The 19,686-nt window shown below is 41.7% G+C and overlaps 1 protein-coding gene across 1 annotated transcript in view; it reads right to left on the bottom strand.

The window, feature by feature from the left end:
• ANKUB1 (ankyrin repeat and ubiquitin domain containing 1) overlaps positions 1-19,686 on the bottom strand; it is a 41,513-nt gene that overhangs the window by 12,275 nt on the left and 9,552 nt on the right. Inside the window, 3 exon segments of the mRNA XM_027092803.1 lie at positions 1,115-1,229; positions 11,727-11,883; positions 11,885-11,944. Of these exon segments, the coding sequence (XP_026948604.1) occupies positions 1,115-1,229; positions 11,727-11,883; positions 11,885-11,944 (332 nt within the window).

The following is a 19,686-nucleotide window of genomic DNA, read 5'->3' as shown; positions in this document are numbered from 1 at the left end:
GTGGAGGAATAAAAGGAGCTTTTCACTCTGATCATATGCATATCGTGTTTATATTCTCTGAGTTCTTAGATTTTATTTAAAGATTAAGTGGAAATAGTTAAGTACATGAGCACTAGAGTTTATTAAATGGTGGGGATCTAAAACCCAGTTGTGTCCTTGCTAGCTGTGTGACATTGGGCAGATTTCCTAAGTCAGTTTCCTTATCTGTAAAATAAGATAAAATAGTATTCATCTCATAAAAGTGTTATAAGTATAAAATTAGTTAATAAATATAACACAATGCTACAAAGTACTCAGTAAGTATGCACTATTAAAAGTAACAATGCAACAGCTATTTCTTTGGATTCAGAGCAAAGAAAGAAAAGAGAGAATTATAATTATCCCCAAATATAAATTAATTTTAAATATTTAAATATTTTATAAAATTGCAAAAGCTGGTTTTCCAATCTGTCACTTCACAGAGCCCTTAGAGCTCCTGCTGAGCGTGTGTGCTTCTGTAAAGTATGACTAAATCACCACAAGGGGGCACTGTTCTAAATACCACTGAATTAAAACCTAAAGGGTAATGCAGTTTATGCACCTGGGAAGCTGCTGGCTGCAGAGATATTTTAAAATGTCCACCTGCTTCTCTGAGCCTACCCTCCTCCACTGCCCCAGCAGCATGTGTTACACTTCATGTATGGCAAAAGTATGAATGTGTGAATTAGATGGGATTTGAAAAGTTACATGATAGCTTAGGAAGAGGTAGGCAATGTTTTCAGCCAATCAATAAGCAATTAGGGCTTTTTAGAATAATTGAATGTGAGAGTGGCAAGGCACTTATTCTGATATCCTTTAAAAACTGCCGATAAAAGTCTAATATCCAAACCAAACTGAAGTCGTGCATTTAGATAGTGTTTCCTGATGAAAGTCTACCTGAATTACAGTACATCACCAAAGGCTGTCAGCCCTGGTGTCATCCCTGCTATCTTATTTGAGCAAATATCTCAGTAAAAATGTCTCAGGGGAACTCCCTTGGAGCAGCACCCCAGCTAGAGTGAATTGCAGACTCAAGTTCCTATGAAAGTTTAGCAAAAATTACTTTAATTAGTTTAGCATTTGCTTTATCTCATACTTGAGTACTGGTCCTTCATTTGATAAATAGCGTTGGACTTTAAGTTTTTGTCCGAGGAGACAGCCCATCAGAAATTCCTTCCATCCATCCCAGACATCCAAGCGAAGTGTCGTGCCTGTGGATAAAGAGAGGTGGCGATGCTTCCAGCCCATCCCTGGGGTTTGGTGGTCCAAAAACTTCTAATGATAGCTTTCTCCCAACAGACATTGTTAGACCTTCGCGGTCTCCTAGGAGTTTCGACTCGCCCAGGAAACAACAAGAGTCGGAAGCCGATGCAAAACGCAAGAGGTTTATTGAAGGCCGGTGCACCGGGGTTCCTTGGTCCTCACGCAGGAGGTCGAAGAAGGAACCCTTTTGGGCGCGAATATGTCAGTTTTATAGGTTCCCACTTCCCCGTATGTAAATTATAGATTTGGTTGTGTTCTCCTGCTGATTGGTCCCGGCTTAGGCTCGGACCAGAGAGGGAACTTGTCCCTAGCTGCCTGATTGGTCTTTGACAGACACCTTTTTTACATTTTGTTATCTCCCTCCTTCTCGGAAGGGGGCCGGACATCCTGGAAATTCACCCATTATCTAAGAAGCCCCTATTGTCTGGAGAGTTCTTAATCATTAGCTGGAACAATGTCCCTCGAGCCCCACAACATGAGCTAGGTGCCAAATGAAAAGTAGCCTTTGAATAAGGAGACAGGGATGTTGAGAGCGAGAGCGAGAGCGAGAGCGAGAGAGGGAGAGAGAGAGAGAGAGGGAGAGAGAGAGAGAGAGAGAGAGGGGCGGGGCAGGGATGCTATCTTGATCTTAGGCCTATATTGACTTGGAAAAGCCTTTTAGCTTCTGTGCACTTGCATTTTCTCATCTGCACAGTGAAAGCATACAATGCTGAACTACTTTCTGCAGCTATCTTAAAACATTTCTGTGGACATCGATTCCATGCTGATCTACACATCACCAGGTAAACAAAAGCTGTTATGTTGGAAGAGAAACTCAAGAAACTGTGGCAGGACATATGCATTTCTCAGGCCTTTAGCTTACAAGTGGGCTGTGGGTGAAGTTGAATGATCCTTTCATTCCATTCTTCACAAAACAGGAGCCGTTCTGTGTTATGAACATAAAAGGGATATATTCATTGCTGCTGGAGGATTTCTCACTTGCTCCTCAAAAGCCTACCCTCTCCTGGTTTTGTGACTACATTCCCTTCGTCCTTCAGGCTGGTGTTTCCCAGGAATCTTTCCTCAGGCTTCTGCTCTTCTAAGTCTACACATTCGCTCAGGATAAAACCCAGTCTTCTCCCCATGTGGCCCACCCTGACCTCTGTCCCTCCAGCCTGCCTCACTCACTCTGTTCTGGCCACTCTGACCTTTCACCTGTCCTTCAGCCACACCCATCTGAACATAATTTCTTTTGCTTCAAAGGGTCTTTATCCAGAGTTCACAGGGCAGTGTCCTTCTTACTCGGCTTTCCCTTCAAGCATCGTGTCCCCACAGAGGACCTTCTTGGCCACCAGGGCTGAAGCAATCTCTGCCACCACCCCCTCCTCCCCTCCAATACTCTTTATGCCGTGACCTTATTTTAATTTCTTCACAGCCCCTATCATCTGTACTTGAAATCATTTTACCCGTTTGGAGACTGTTGTTCACGACCCACTACAAACGACGCTCCTTCAGGACTTGCCACACTGCTGCCGTTTGCCGAGTGCTCACTACATACTTGTTGGCGGACTGACAGGCAGCCTCAGTGCAGCTGATGGCTTCATTGATCACCCATGGGCCAGTCACTCCTGAGTCCACATTCCAGCCAGGCCTCTGCTCCAGCTCTGGATTCCCCAGCTGGGGACACCATAATCTAAGGGATCATGCTAGGGCCCCACTGTTCTGAAGGACAACCTGTCACCTTTCATCCCCAACCTGCTTTTCCTCCTGTATTCTGTGTCTCAGGTTGTGTCACCACTACCTTCCTTGCTACCTGAGTTAGAAATCTGGGAGTTGTTCTTCATCCCTTCCTTTCTCTCATGCCCCCAACATCTGTACAATCGCTAAGGCCTGACAAGTTTATTTCCCAAATGTTGAAGAACTCTGCTTCTTCACCTCCATCTTAACCAGCGCCGCCCTATTTCAGGCCTAGATAATCTCTCACCTAAAGCTACCTCGAGAAGCTCCCCACAGCCTCCTCCTGTCTTTATTCACGTCTCTGTTCAGATGCCATCTCCTCTTCTGGCCAGCCATCTGCAATAGCCTTTCCCCACCTCATCACATCCCTCTCTATTCCCTTATCCTGCTTTGTTTTACTTCATATTCCTTAATTTTATTTAAAATTAGATATTTTCCTGTTTATGGGATGATGCTTGCCTTACCCACTGAAATGCAAGCTTCAAGAGGGTGGGGACCTTGCTACCCTTGCTCACAGCTCTATGCTTGCTTTCCCCAATGGTGCCTGGCTCACAGTAGGTGCTCAGTAAATACTTGTTAAATGAAGTTCTAAGCCACTCCTCAAACCTGTTCTGGCCATGTGTTGCCCTCCTAACCCTTAGTAGCCCAGCAGGCTGGCCTGGACTTCTGTGTGTACCCCAGGCTGTTTCTGGATTTGGGGCATCTTCTTTTACTGTCCCTTCTGTCTGAATTCTTCTGACTTCCCCATCCTCCTACCAATAGTTTATGATGCAATCCTGGCATCACCTCCTCTAGGAAGCCCTCCTTGACAACACCATCCTCTCACCTCCCCAGATAGGGTAAATGACTGCTCAACTGGTTTCAAAGTATACTTTGAAAGTCTTTATTATTGAACATACATTTCTGCTTTGGGATTGCCAGTTGACAAACACTAAAAGAACTCTTTGAGCCCAAGCATTATGTCTCATTCAGTCTATGGGCTCTGTTTTAGTTATGCTCTTGGATTGCAAGGAGACCCTCAAGAAAATGGGGCTTATTATACTGAGACAATGACCACGTCTAGCATGCATTAGGTACCAAGACAGCTCTCAAGATGGACCACTGCCCATCTCTCCCATGGGCCCCAGGTTCTCTCACTCTCTCTCACGCCCTTTAGGTCTCTTTGTGTGTCTTCTCCCTTTCTCTACTGACAGGCTGCCCTGCTTACTTACAGCTTCTGTCCTATGACAACTTTGGCATGCATGCAACATGCGTTTGCCGTGACCCAACCTTATTTCTTGACACTCTTCATTTTCCAACCCTACTGATAACCAATTTTGTCTCTCTACATTTCCCAATTTGAATTCACAAGACTAATAATTAATAATAATAACAGTAATATATTGAATATGAATAGCTAATATTCATTGAGTGCTTACTATATGCTCTAGATTATTCTAAGTCCATGAACAATTTAATAATTTAAAATTCACAACAACCCTAAGTGATGGGTTATATTATTTTTTCCATTTGACATCTGAGGAAACTGAGGCACTGTAAGACGAAGTAACTTCCCCAGCTTCTACATAACCAGTAAATAGTGGAACCAGGAGTTGGACCTGGACAATCTGGCTGCCGGGCCCATGTGCCTGTCCTCTGTGTTATACTTCTCTCCAAGCAAGACTCTAATTGTCTCAGCTAGGAGAGATGATGTCACTGGACAGCTTGTGGATTGGCTGCCTTTGAAGCAATATGGCGGCCCCAGAGGTTGCATGCCAAAGCTGTGATGGGACAGTGTGTGACTTGGCTTATCCACACCTATCCTCAGGCTCAGACAGGTTCATCATAAATACCTGCAGGTGAGAAGGAAGGAAGGATAACATAACAGCAGTAATCTTAGAGTCACAGAATGCTGAAGATAAAAAGATCCTAAAAGACCAGCCCACTCCATTGTCTCCTTTTATAGACTAGGAAGCTGAGGCCCGTGGGGAATTGCCTGAAGCTACTCAGCAAGCTGGGAGTAGAGTTTGGCTTGGAATTTTTGTCTCTAGAATTCTCTCTAGTGCTTCAGAAGCCTCCTCTTTTCCGCTGCCTTTCTCTTGCTTTCCTTTCTGCTTCCCAGCTCTTGCCCTTCTTCTTTTTTTTTTTTTAAATTTATTTATTTATATTTTTGGATGCATTGAGCCTTCGTTTCTGCACGCGGGCTTTCTCTAGTTTCAGCGAGCAGGGGCTACTCTTCGATGCAGTGCGCGAGCTTCTCATTGCGGTGGCTTCTCTTGTTGCGGAGCACGGGCTCTAGGCGCCCGGGCTTCAGTAGTTGTGGCGTGTGGGTTCAGTTGCTCCGTGGCATGTGGGATCTTCCCAGACAAGGGCTCGAACCTGTGTCCCCTGCATTGGCAGGCAGATTCTTAACCAATGCACCACCAGGGAAGCCCTCTTGCCCTTCTTGCATCCACTTCACAGGCAGACACACATCCAAGTATATGTTCTTTCTGCTGATCCCTCCCTTTTTGGACGTCCTACGTTACAACCTGTAATCTTGAAATGGAGCTCTTCTTCCCTTACTCTTGACTCTGGTTTGGGATTTCTTGACCTTGGCCTCACTGTCCTTCGTGGGTTGATTCCTAGTTGCTGTGCATGTTTACCCACAGAGCCTGATCTGCATTAATGCCATCAAGGCCCTAACCTACCTTAACTCTCACAAGTCTGGCCTCAGCTAGGAGAATTCACTCTTTTTGCTGGAGAATTACGGAGTTATTCTGTAGAGACCAAGTAGCAGTTCTGCAAATACGCTCTAGAAACGCCTAGATAAACATCTTCCAGAATGTGGATCATCCATGACATAGTAGATTTAGTTTCTCTAAAACTTCTTGTTGTACTTAAACTTTCTTGTAAAATATTTGATTTCTATGAAATAGCACTGGAAACAAAAGACTTCAAACAGTGCTCCAAGTGCATTTATTTCATCTCCTGCCTAAAGTGACTTACTATGTTTTTAGTTTATTACGAAAATCACTCAGAGATGAGCGTTGGAAAGCTTTAGCCTGGCACTATACTCCAGCCTCCCTGGTCCTCCACAGCTGAGACCGCATAGCCTCCATTTGAATGACCAGAGCAGTCTTAGACCCACGGAACAGTCTTTTTTTTTTTTTTTTTTTTTTAATACTGATACTTGCTTGAGCCCCCTCCCAAACCAGTTAAGTCAGAATTGCTAGGAGTGGGTCTAGGCATCAATATCTTTTTTGTTTTGTTTTGTTTTTGCAGTACGCGGGCCTCTCACTGTTGTTGCCTCTCCCGTTGCGGAGCACAGGCTCCGGACGCATAGGCTCAGAGGCCATGGCTCACGGGCCCAGCCGCTCCGCGGTATGTGGGATCTTCCCGGACCGGGGCACGAACCCGTGTCCCCTGCATCGGCAGGCGGACTCTCAGCCACTGCGCCACCAGGGAAGCCCCCGCGGAACAGTCTTAATTTCAGTTGTAGGGGATTTGTTAAGAGTCCAGGCCAGCTGCTCAGAAGTTTGATGGGAAGTTGCTCTTCCTGTTCAGCCCGCTCAGGTGTTTTCCTGTTCTAGTAACTTGCCTTATTCCTCCAGGAATAAGAGACCAAGCCCGCACCTTGTGCCTCATAGCACAAGCCTCAGTATCCTACTCTACCTTTTGGGTTTCATAACTGAGGCCCCATCTCTGTTCTCCGAGCCTGGAACTCAGAGAGTTCCTATTCCGAACCCCAGTCTCTGGGGTTAGATTCCTGTTACATGTTGACAGAGGCTCCTGTGTCAGCAACCAGCTTGTCTCATTTCCCACCTTTTATGTCATTCGTTCATTGATTCATTCACTACCTTGATGCTCAGATGCTATGGTTCACCTGCCGGGTCCCTGCTGGATCTCCCTGGATCACACTCTGCCTTCCTCCATCTTACCAACTGCTAATGCAGACTGACCTGCCTGTTCCAGGACCCCCACCAGCAGGACCTATTTAAGGCTAACCTCCTTTTGCTAGATGTCTACGGGTGGGGTCTTCCTGGCCCATCTGCACTTCCCTAGGTGGTTGCCTAGCCTCAGGGTCTCAGCTCTCCCTAGCTCAACCTGTCCACTACTGATGAGCCCTGAAAACTAGAGAATACTATGTGATTTAAATTCTTATCAGTTAGGGCACCTCCAACAAGCCCTGTATTTTATGTGAACAAATGTTACAGGTGTTATAACTATCAATTTCAGTTTTCTGCAATGAAGCAGTCTTAATTTCTCAAAGATCGAAGGTAACAATGGATGGCTTTTCTCTTAATGCTCAACTTTTGAATATCCAGAGAATTTCTAAGTGAGTTAACCAGCACCATTTATTGGATAATCCTTCCATTCCAATTGCTTTGTAATGCCTCCTTTGTCACACATTACATTCCTTCATAAGCTTAGGCATTCTGCTAGAAAATAGAAACTTATTTTAAAAATGCTATGTTGTTCCAGAAAATACAACTAAAAATCTATAACTGAAATGAAAGTAAAATTAATGAGAATTATGCTTCAAGACCTCTTTCTATATGAACTTTCTAATTCTTTATTCTTAATTGTTTAAAGTGGACTCCCCAAATTGTATATATCTACAGAACCTGGATTCACCCACTCTCTACTTACAAATCCACCTACCATGCCCAAGCTGTGCAGGAAAGCAGGTGCAAGTTACAGTGCCTATTCTAGGGAATCGTCTCCAACCTCTCCTGCTGTGGTCCCCCTATCCCAAGTTTCTGGATTCCTCATGCATACTCTGGGATCAATATCTGCCTATCTGATTTGGACTTTTTCTTTCTGAATGTGGAAACCATTTGTCTGGTTTGGGTTTCCCCTAGTGGGAATCAAAACAAGATATTGATCAGTACTTAGAGAGCATCAGTAAAAATAGGTATCAGTAAAGACACACTGGGCTGGCAGTATAAGTTGTTGGAAAGAACCCAATCCTGCGTGTAGGATGACTAATTATTACCAGTATGACCTTGACCAAGTCACTTAACTTCTCTGAGCCTCAGTTTTCTCATTTATAAAAGGAATTAAAGTGGCACAGTAGGTCTCTAAGGGGCCTGAGGGCTGGTGGGGGACCCTGGAGCCCGCCTAGATCTCAGGATCTGATCTGACCGACGCCCTTGGCCCTTGACATGTCCCTTTCTGTATTTACTGTCTAAGGAAAGCACCTCTCACTGTGCTGTACCCCCAACTCCATGGGCAGGACGCCTACAGCAATATCTGCTAACCCAACCCATCACTCAAGCCCTAGCTCCATATTTGTCATGGCGTAGAATTAGAAGAACTCAGTTGTACTTACAGCTTTGCCACTAACTAGCTGAGTAATTTTCAGGAAAAAAAAATGTACTCTCTGAGTTTCCTTATATCTAAAGTTGAAGACCCAAAGCATAAGCTCCTTTTCCCAATTTCACCATTGCTGTCCTAGCGTCAGAGCCTTGGCATTTCCCTCTTCTTAGATGTGACCCAGCATGATGCTCTGTCTCTCTCTCATGAATTTCTCAGATTTGCCTCTTCCATTCCTAGTGGAATTAATTAATACTGGGATTATCAAAAGCTCCAGTTAGCATATCACTCTACTTCCAGGCTCTCCTCACTCCTTTCTATATTTCATGCTGCCTGCCACCAGATTAAACTTCTATTGAAACACTCCTGTTCCAGAATGTACATGGCTCTGTTTGCAAGCACATGAAACCTGTGCTCTGTTGCCTCACCTCTAAGACCCTCCTCAATATGACCTCAGCTGTGAGATTCCCATTGGTCTCCACGAGGCCCCTCCACTCTTTAGAACAGTCTCCTGCTTTCTGTCTTCCCTGGATTAAGCCCACATTCTTTTTTTTTTTTTGATTTTTAAAAAATTTTATTAGAGTATAGTTGATTTACAATGTTGTGTTAGTTTCTACTGTACAGCAAAGGGTATCAGTTATACATAAACATAAATCCCTCCTTTTTTAGATTCTTTTCCCATATAGGTCATTACAGAGTATTGAGCAGAGTTCCCTGAGCTATACAGTAGGCCTTATTAGTTATCTATTTCATATATACTAGTGTGTATATATCAGTCCCAGTCTCCCAATTTATCCCTCTCCCCACCCCCACTTCCCCCCGGTAACCATAAGTTTGTTTTCTATGTCTGTGATTCTATTTCTGTTTTGTAAATAAGTTCACTTGTACCGTTTTTTAAGATCCCACATATAAGTGATACCATATGATGTTTGTCTTTCTCCGTCTGACTTGCTTCACTCAGTATGACATGCTTCACTCAGTATGACAATCTCTAGGTCCATCCATGCTGCTGCACATGTAAGCCCATGTTCTTGATCCTGTGGCTCATGCTTTTCTCCTGGCCTAGAAGCCTGGAATGTTTTCCCTTCCTCCTCTCAGATGATGCATATTTCTCGCATCTTTGTGTGCTCAAGTCCAACATTCTCCAAAAAGCCTTCCCTTGAGCCCTTCAGCCTACAAGGATCTGGCTTATTGGATTATAACTGAGGAAATGTGCATGCTTCATTTCTACCACTTTACTATAAATGCCCAGAGTGCAGAGGCAGTTTTATATATTATTGTATGAGCTAGTATGTGCAGGGACTAATTGAGCTACTTAAATCTTTGATTTTCTTTGACTGCTTCTCCAAAACCTTCTGACTTTCCACTGCCTTTGGAAAGGGGTCAAGGTTCAGCTCCTGACAGCATCGGGGGTGACACATTGACTGGAAAGAGGAGAATCTGGAAGAGAGGTGGATCAAAGATTCCCTTACCCTGTAGTTTAAAAAGGTGGGCTGGCTACTTAAAGACTGCTAGGGGTACTTCCCTGGTGGTCCAGTGGTTAAAAATCTGCCTTCCAATGCAGGGGACATGGGTTCGATCCCTGGTCAGGGAACTAAGATCCCACATGCCGTGGGGCAACTAAGCCCATGCACCACAGCTACTGAGCCTGTGTGCCGCAAACTACAGAGCCCACGCACTCTGGAGCCCATGTGTCACAACTAGAGAGAAGCCCAAAACTAGAGAGAAGCCCACGCGCCACAAGGAAAGATCCCGTATGCCGCAACTAAGATGCCGCAGCCGAAAATAAAATAAATCAGTAAATTAAAAAAATAAAATAAAATAAAATGTTTACAAGGATTAAATTTAAAAAAAAAAGACTGCTAGGAGTGTTTTAGGCAAAGGTGTGAAGCAGGTCAAAGGCTCTTCCTCCTTTTCCTTGGAGTTCCCTCTTTCCTTGCCCCTCCTCCCATGCCATATGTTCTTATGGTGACCAAAGCCATCTACCCAGGTCATGCTGGAGCCTCTAAACTTACATCTGAAAAACCTCCTTCCTAGAGGGTCATTTTAAGGGGCATTATCCTTGACACACCCTGAGCAAGTCATTTAACCATTCAGAACCTTTTTGCTGTCTTTATATCTGTAGAAATTAGGGGTTGGGGGACTTCCCTGGCAGTCCAGTGGTTAGGACTCCACACTTCCACTGCAGGGGGCATGGGTTCCACTCTGGCGGGGGAGCTAAGATCCCGCATGGCGTGCGCACGACCAAAAACGAAAATTAGATGTTGGGCCAAGCCATTTCTAAATTCTCTTCGTGCTCTAAAATGTCACATCATGATCTGAGCAGCACAGGCCTGAAGAACAGTCACCTTCGTTTTCTCATTTATCCTTTGGCATTTCATTAAATAACTAGGTCATAAGTTGCTCGAAGACAAATGCCACTTGTGTACCCTTACTTAAATCAGCCGCCACCATGTTCTGTGCAGGGCTGATCCCTCAGCAAGCACACAGAGCAGATATGTGTTTACAGTAAGATACTCTGAGGACGACTGCTAGAACATCACTTCCTCTGATCAAAAACAGGGATGGTAATTGATGTCAAAGTTTTGAGAGCCTCAGTTAAAAATAACAGGAAAGAATAAGCAAACATAATAGTCAGGAAAGTAACAATAAATGCAAATTTAGCAGTTATAAAAAGCAAAACTGCTTAATTCATGGATGTCTACAGGCCCGATTATAAGTTGGGAGAAATCAAATTCCATTGCAGCAAATGTTATAGCACAATGTTGCCTAATGATGTGCTGTCAGCAAAAACTTATTCACCTCAAGCAAGAATCTCTATAAAGTTTGAACCATTTGCCAATATGGTTAAAACAAATCTGACAGTCCTTTGAGTTTGGCTTAATAATGTATGGCTGCAGCAGACATGACTGAAGTACAGTATTTAAAGAGAGCTTGTAATCTGTCCATCAGGGATGAAGGGTGCTCACTGAGGCACCTGTTTGGCCTGCACAGTATTGGCTTCATACTGTTTAATTAAAAGATTGTTTAATATAACTGACAATATTTCAAAATGAGTTCGCATAAAGCAAGGTTCAAACAATATGTATCATATGCTACCACTTGCATTAAAAAGAGGAAAAAGAATATCTACTAGAACTTGCTTCTATATATGCTTGAAATATATTTTGAAAGAGAAAAATATAAACAGATCTGAGTCCTGGTCTTCTATCCTGAGGATATTAACAAGTCCTCTTGCTTTGAGCAGAGAGAACAAGACATGGCAGGGGTATGTGACCATTCTTATTTCTTAGCCTACAGACCCAGACACCAAAGAGGGGTTTTGATAATTTACATCCACACTGCGCCTACAGAGGTTTTAGTTTAGAAACAACTCCTCCTTCTGTTGTGAGTCTGGTATCAAAGAACCTGAGTGCTGAGTAGTAGCTGCTATCACATATAGTGGGCGGTACCGAGGTCTGTCTGGTAGTCCCTGAGCGTGTTGCAGTCGTACATCTCCAGCCCCTCTGGGGTCCGAAGACAGAAGACACTCACAGGGAATCCACATCTCAGAGCTATCAGTGTTCTCAGATCAGACACTTTTTTACCAAGAAGGGAAATGCTCTCCATTAATGGGCATTGTCTCTTGGGTCACAGCATTGAACAGGCAGAGAGTGGGCTTTTCTTCTTCCTAAGGGAAGAGAAAAGAAGGGAACTCAGAAATAAGCACTGTCTGGGGGTTGGGACAAGGGACAAACATCTTGGAACGTGGCTCTGAGTGCCTCTAGCTCCCACAACATGGGTGCTAAGGATGAAAGCAAAGGCCAGTTAAGTTCTCTGACTTCTGGTCTGAGTCTCACGCTTCTGTCCTGAGGAAATTTATGAGTCTTCCTTCTTTGAGAAAAGTGAGGGAGACATGGCAGGGCTTTGAGTCTCTTCTTACTTCTTAGTCTACGGACCCAGATACACAAGAGGAGTGGGGAGAATTTATATCCACACTGTGCTTACGGAGGTGTTAGTTTAGAAACAACTCCTCCATCGTGCTGCACTTTAATTTGGCAATACTGTGGATTCTAAACCTCAGTCAACTGAAAAAATTATTTCTATGAGGTTATCTCTGGGGAGTGGAACTGAGGTTATCTCTGGGGAGTGGGAGGAGAGTTTTGCTTATCATTTTATGGTCTTCCTTGTCTGTATGGTTTGACTTTTTTCTTTTTTTTTTTAATAACCATGTGTATTTACTTTTACTATTTAAAAAGGGAAGTACTAGATGTAAGTGAGAAAAGGTTCCTTTGTTCCTCTTGTTTTGGAATCTAAATAAGAAAGCAGGTGGAACTGAGATATCTGGAAGAGTTAAGAAGAAAAGTTTGGGAAAGTATTTTTTCTTTTGTTAACAGTTAAAGCAATCAAACTAAAACCAAAAACACAGCAAAGGGGGAGAATGGGAAGGGGGGAAGGTTATTAAAATTTTCACGTTTCTAACAACAACAACAAAAAAGACACTGGCTTTACTTCCTCTTTAGTGGACTCAGGACAATCATGTTTTTCTTTAGTGCGCTGCTGGTGTGGCAGATGTGAGCGCCGAGAGCTGCCACCGAGGGCTCCGGTAAGAGTAACGTGGGACCTCGAGCAAAACTGAGAAGCAGAGCCCTGGCCTCCAGGTTCCTCCAGGGGACTCCAGCCAGTCACTGCTCCCTTGTCCCGCCCGTTACCCTCCCCTTTTCTCCCATCAAATTCATCTAGGGTTTCTGCAGGGACCCCTCCCTGCTTCAAGTTTATAATACATTAAATTCATCCCCCACCTACCAGATAACACATTGCCAGAATGTGATCAACATGCGGATCTCTTTGAAAGAGCTTTGAAGGAGTACGTAGTGTTATTGATGAAAGTTTAGGCTGCAGTGCTCTGACCTGGGGTCCATTTCAGTGACTCAGGTCACTGGGAGAGGTTCCGATATCTTCTGCTGAGCTGCTGGCTGAATTTAAAGTGCTTAGGACAGTTTTCCTCAACAGCTTCTTATAAATCCACTCAATAAAAATTGAAAGGACATGAGGATTCACCCTTTCCCTTTCACCATGCTCATGTTTTCCTGTGGCTCCATTAAGGCAGGTATCTGCCTGACCTAATCCATGGGGTATATATGGGCAGGAAGAAATTGCTATGAAAGGTGAATAAAAAGATAGTGAGGAAGAGAGAAAAATTATATTTTATGTAATAGTTGCTCCTTATTTCTGTTATGATTACTCTGATTTCCCTAAAGTTAGCCCTTGGTATAGGTTCTAATTTATATTTAGAATTAAATGTGTAACATGCAATCAAAGCAGCAAAGGCTCAAGTCACCCTTAACAGTTAACTAACTACTATTTGATGTTAGAAAAATAAGTTGAAAAGATGCTTCCCAGAATATGAATAAACGTTTGCCGCCTTCATTCTAATCCGTGTTATTGTGGAAGCTATTGCTTGAGTTTTGTTCATTGTTGTCACCCAGTGCCTAGAATAGTACCTGGTACAGAGCAGACTGTCCATAAATACGTATCGAATAAATAATTCATAACATATCTGGAACATAGTTCTCATTGTACTATTTTAACGCTATATATTCATCATTTTATAAACCTTGTTTTTGTGGGAAACCCATTTTAAGTTCTAGTGTGGCACACCAGTTGGTGACACTTCTTCCTGTTGCTTATACAGAGAATGAGCAGATAGCTGTTGATTACCAGCAACTTGCTAACTCACCTTATCTATTTAAAAAAAGGCATCTATCTATGTGATACCCCTCCCCAAATGTTCTGAATGGGGGAACACTGGTAGTTATACCCAAGACAGTCAGATGCTATTAAATAAGCAATCCCATAAACAAATCATTGTTGGACAAATGTAAAATTAGATTTTCTGCTTTACAAACAAACCAAGACACCATGGTAGGAGATACATACAAAGTTTCTGACTTTTCAATTAAAAAAAAATACATAGATCTATTGCATGGTAATAATTCCACTTTTGTTTTCAAAAAATAAATGCAGGGGACTTCCAATACATAGATCTATTGCATGGTAATAATTCCACTTTTGTTTTCAAAAAATAAATGCAGGGGGCTTCCCTGCTGGTCCAGTGGCTAAGACACCCCACTCCCAAATCAGAGAGCCTGGATTTGATCCCTGGTCAGGGAACCAAATCCCACATGTCGCAACTAAAAAGATCCTGCATGCCACAATGAAGATCCTGCGGGCTGCAACTAAGACCCGACACAGCCAAATAAAATAATTAAACAAACAAAAAATAAATGCAAACTCACTGTAAATACATACATGTGCATTAAATAGGAAAAATTAAGGAGACATAAAAGAGAAAGTAATGCAAGTTTTGAAAACCACAGTATCTTTCACAAATGCTTTTTTTAAAATTTTTATTATTTTATTATACAGTAGGTCCTTATTAGCCATCAATTTTATACACAGCAGTGTATACCTGTCAATCCCAAATGCCCAATTCATCACACCACCACGACCACCACCCCCGCCACTTTCCCCCCTTGGTGTCCATACGTTTGTTCTCTGCATCTGTGTCTCAACTTCTGCCCTGTAAACCGGTTGATCTGTACCATTTTTCTAGGTTCCACATATATGCGTTAATATACGATATTTGTTTTTCTCTTTCTGACTGACTTCACTCTGTATGACGGTCTCTAGATCCATCCACGTCTCTACAAATGACCCAATTTCGTTCCTTTTTATGGCTGAGTAATATTCCGTTGTATATATGTACCTCATCTTCTTTATCCATTTGTCTGTCGATGGGCATTTCAGTTGCTTCCATGACCTGGCTATTGTAAACAGTGCTGCAATGAACATTGGGGTGCATGTGTCTCTTTGAATTATGGTTTTCTCTGTGTACATGCCCAGTAGTGGGATTGCTGGATCATATGGTAATTCTATTTTTAGTTTTCTAAGGAACCTCCATACTGTTCTCCATAGTGCCTGTATCAATTTACATTCCCACCAACAGTGCAAGAGGGTTCTGTTTTCTCCACACCCTCTCCAGCATTTGTTGTTGTAGATTTTCTGATGATGCCCATTCTAACCGGTGTGAGATGATACCCCATTGTAGATTTGATATGCATTTCTCTAATAATTAGTGATGTTGAGCAGCTTTTCATGTGCTTCTTGGCCATCTGTATATCTTCTTTGGAGAAATGCCTATTTAGGTTTTCTGCCCATTTTTGGATTGGATTGTTTGTTTTTTTAATATTGAGCTGCATGAGCTGTTTATATATTTTGGAGATTAATCCTTTGTCCGTTGGCAAATATTTTCTCCCATTCTGAGGGTTGTCTTTTTGTCTTGTTTATGGTTTCCTTTGCTGTGCAAAAGCTTTGAAGTTTCATTAGGTCCCATTTATTTATTTTTGTTTTCATTTTCATTTCTCTAGGAGATGGGTCAAAAAAGATCTTGCTGGGCTTCCCTGGTGGCACAGTGGTTGAAGGTCCACCTGCCAATGCAGGGGACACGGGTTCGTGCCCCAGTCCGTGAGGATCCCACATGCCGCTGAGCGGCTGGGCCGGTGAGCCATGGCTGCTGAGCCTGCACGTCTGGAGCCTGTGCTCCACAATGGGAGAGGCCACAACAGTGAGAGGCCCATGTACCACAAAAAAAAATTAAAAAAAAAAAAGATCTTGCTGTGATTAATGTCAAAGAGTGTTCTTCCTATGTTTTCCTCTAAGAGTTTTATAGTGTCCAGTCTTACATTTAGGTCTCTAATCCATTTTGAGTTTATTTTTGTGTATGGTGTTAAGGAGTGTTCCAATTTCATTCATTTACGTGTAGCTGTCCAGTTTTCCCAGCACCACTTATTGAAGAGACTGTCTTTTCTCCGTTGTATATCTTTGCCTCCTTTGTCATAGATTAGTTGACCCTAGGTGCGTGGGTTTATCTCTGGGCTTTCTATCTTGTTCCCTTGATCTATGTTTCTGTTTTTGTGTCAGTACCATATTGTCTTGATTACTGTAGCTTTGTAGTATAGTCTGAAGTCAGGGAGTCTGATTCCTCCAGCTCCGTTTTTTTCCCTCAAGACTGCTTTGGCTATTCGAGGTCTTTTGTATCTCCATACAAATTTTAAGATTTTTTGTTCTAAATCTGTAAAAAATGCCATTCGTAATTTGATAGGGATTGCATTGAATCTGTAGATTGCTTTGGGTACTATAGTCATTTTCACAATATTGATTCTTCCAACCAAGAACTTGGTATATCTTTCCATCTGTTGGTATCATCTTTAATTTCTTTCATCAGTGTCTTATAGTTTTCTGCATACAGGTCCTTTGACGCCCTAGGTAGGTTTATTCCTAAGTATTTTATTCTTTTTTTGCAATGGTAAATGGGAGTGTTTCCGTAATTTCTCTTTCAGATTTTTCATCATTAGTGTATAGGAATGCAAGAGTTTTCTGTGCATTAATTTTGTATCCTGCAACTTTACCAAATTCATTGATTAGCTCTGGTGGTTTTCTGGTGGCATCTTTAGGATTCTCTATGTATAGTATGATGTCATCTGCAAAAAGTGGCAATTTTACTACTTCTTTTCCAATTTGTATTCCTTTTATTTCTTTTTCTTCTCTGATTGCCGTGGCTAGGACTTCCAAAACTATGTTGAATAATAAGGGTGAGAGTGGACATCCTTGTCTTGTTCCTGATCTTAGAGGAAATGCTTTCAGGTTTTCACCATTGAGGCTGAGGTTTGCTGTGGGTTTGTTGTATATGGCCTTTATTATATTGAGGTAGGCTCACTCTATGCCCACTTTCTGGAGAGTTTTTATCATAAATGGGTGTTGAATTTGGTCAGAAGATTTTTCTGCATCTATTGAGATGATCATATGGTTTTTATTCTTCAATTTTTTAATATGCTGTATCACATTGATTGATTTATGTATATTGAAGAATCTTTGCATCCCTGGGATAAATCCCACTTGTTCATGGTGTATGATCCTTTTAATGTGTTGTTGGATTCTGTTTGCTAGTATTTTGTTGAGGATTTTTGCATCTATATTCATGAGTGATACTGGTCTGTAGTTTTCTTTTTTTGTAGTATCTTTGTCTGGTATTGGTATCAGGGTGATGGTGGCCTCATAGAATGAGTTTGGGAGTGTTCCTTCCTCTGCAATTTTTTGGAAGAGTTTGAGAAGGATGGGTGTTAGCTCTTCTCTAAATGTTTGATAGAATTCACCTGTGAAGCCATCTGGTCCTGGACTTTTGTTTGTTGGAAGATTTTTAATCACAGTTTCAATTTCATTACTTGTGACTGGTCTGTTCATATTTTCTCTTTCTTCCTGGTTCATTCTTGGAAGGTTATACCTTTCTAAGAATTTGTCTATTTCTTCCGAGTTGTCCATTTTATTGGCATAGAGTTGCTTGTAGTAGTCTCGTAGGATGCTTTGTATTTCTGCGGTGTCTGTTGTAACTTCTCCTTTTTTATTTCTAATTTTATTGATTTGAGTCCTCTCCCTCTTTTTCTTGATGAGTCTGGCCAATGATTTATCAATTTTGTTTATCTTCTCAAAGAACCAGCTTTTAGTTTTATTGAATTTTGCTATTGTTTTCTTTGTTTCTATTTCATTTATTTCTGCTCTGGTCTTTATGGTTTCTTTCCTACTGCTAACTTTGGGTTTTGTTTGTTTTTCTTTCTCTAATTCCTTTAGGTGTAAGTTTAGATTGTTTATTTGAGATTTTTCTTGTTTCTTGAGGTAGGCTTGCATAGCTATAAACTTCCCTCTTAGAACTGCTTTTGTTGCATCCCATAGGTTTTGGATCATCGTGTTTTCACTGTCATTTGTCTCTAGGTATTTTTTGATTTCCTCTTTGATTTCTTCAGTGATCTCTTGGTTATTTAGTAATGTATTGTTTAGCCTCCATGTGCTTGTGTTTTTTACGTTTTTCTCCCTGTACACATTTGTAATCTCATAACGTTGTGGTCAGAAAAGATGCTTGATATGATTTCAATTTTCTTAAATTTACTGAGGCTTGATTTGTGACCCAAGATGTGATCTATCCTGGAGAATGTTCCGTGTGCAGTTGAAAAGAAAATGTAATCTGCTGTTTTTGGATGGAATGTCCTATAAATATCAATTAAACCTATCTGGTCTATTGTGTCATTTAAAGCTTGTGTTTCCTTATTAATTTTCATTTTAATGATCTGTCCATTGTTGTGAGTGAGGTGTTAAAGTCCCCCACTATTACTGTGTTACTGTCGATTTCCTCTTTTAGAGCTATTAGCAGTTGCCTTATGTATTGAGATTCTCCTATGTTAGGTGCATATATATTTATAATTGTTATATCTTCTTCTTGGATTGATCCCTTGATCATTATGTAGTGTCCTTCCTTGTCTCTTGTAACATTCTTTATTTTCAAGTCTATTTTATCTGATATGAGTATTGCTACTCCATCTTTCTTTTGATTTCTATTTTCATTGAATATCTTTTTCATCCCCTCACTTTAAGTCTGTATGTGTCCCTATGTCTGAAGTGGGTCTCTTGTATACAGCATATAGATGGGTCTTGTTTTTGTATCCATTCAGCAAGCCTGTGTCTCTTGGTTGGAGCATTTAATCCATTCACGTTTAAGATAATTATCGCTATGTATGTTCCTGTGACCATTTTCTTAATTGTTTTGGGTTTGTTTTTGTAAGTCCTTTTCTTCTCTTGTGTTTCCCACTTAGAGAAGTTCCTTTAGCATTTGTTGTAGAGCTGATTTGGTGGTGCTGAATTCTCTTAGCTTTTGCTTGTCTGTAAAGCTTTTGATTTCTCCATCGAACCTGAATGAGGTCCTTGCTGGGTAGAGTAATCTTGGTTGTAGGTTCTTCCCTTTCATCACTTTAAGTATATCATGCCACTCCCTTCTGGCTTGTAGAGTTTCTGCTGAGAAATCTGCTGTTAACCTTATGGTTTTCCCTTGTATGTTATTTTTCGTATTTCCCTTGGCTGCTTTCAATAATTTTTCTTTGTCTTTAATTTTTGCCAGTTTGATTACTATGTGTCTCAGCATGTTTCTCCTTGGGTTTATCCTGTATGGGACTCTCTGCCCTTCCTGGATTTGGGTGCCTATTTCCTTTCCCATGTTAGGGAAGTTTTTGACTATAATCTCTTCAAATATTTTCTCTGGTCCTTTCTCTCTCCCTTCTCCTTCTGGGACCCCTATAATGTGAATGTTGTTGCGTTTAATGTTGTCCCAGAGGTCTCTTAGGCTGTCTTCTTTTCTTTTCATTCTGTTTTCTTTATTCTGTTCCACAGCAGTGAATTCCACCAGTCTGTCTTCCAGGTCACTTATCTGTTCTTCTGCCTCAGTTATTCTGCTATTGATTCCTTCTAGTGTAGTTTTCATTTCAGTTATTGTATTGTTCATCTCTGTTTGTTTGTTTTTTAATTGTTCTAGGTCTTTGTTAAACATTT

Source organism: Aethalodelphis obliquidens, unplaced genomic scaffold (assembly GCF_003676395.1).
Source record: "Aethalodelphis obliquidens isolate GAN/ISIS:26980383/991018 unplaced genomic scaffold, ASM367639v1 scaffold81, whole genome shotgun sequence".
NCBI lineage: Eukaryota > Metazoa > Chordata > Mammalia > Artiodactyla > Delphinidae > Aethalodelphis > Aethalodelphis obliquidens.
The sequence above is the reverse complement of the archived record's forward strand: the minus strand, read 5'-3'. Positions and strand labels throughout refer to the sequence as shown.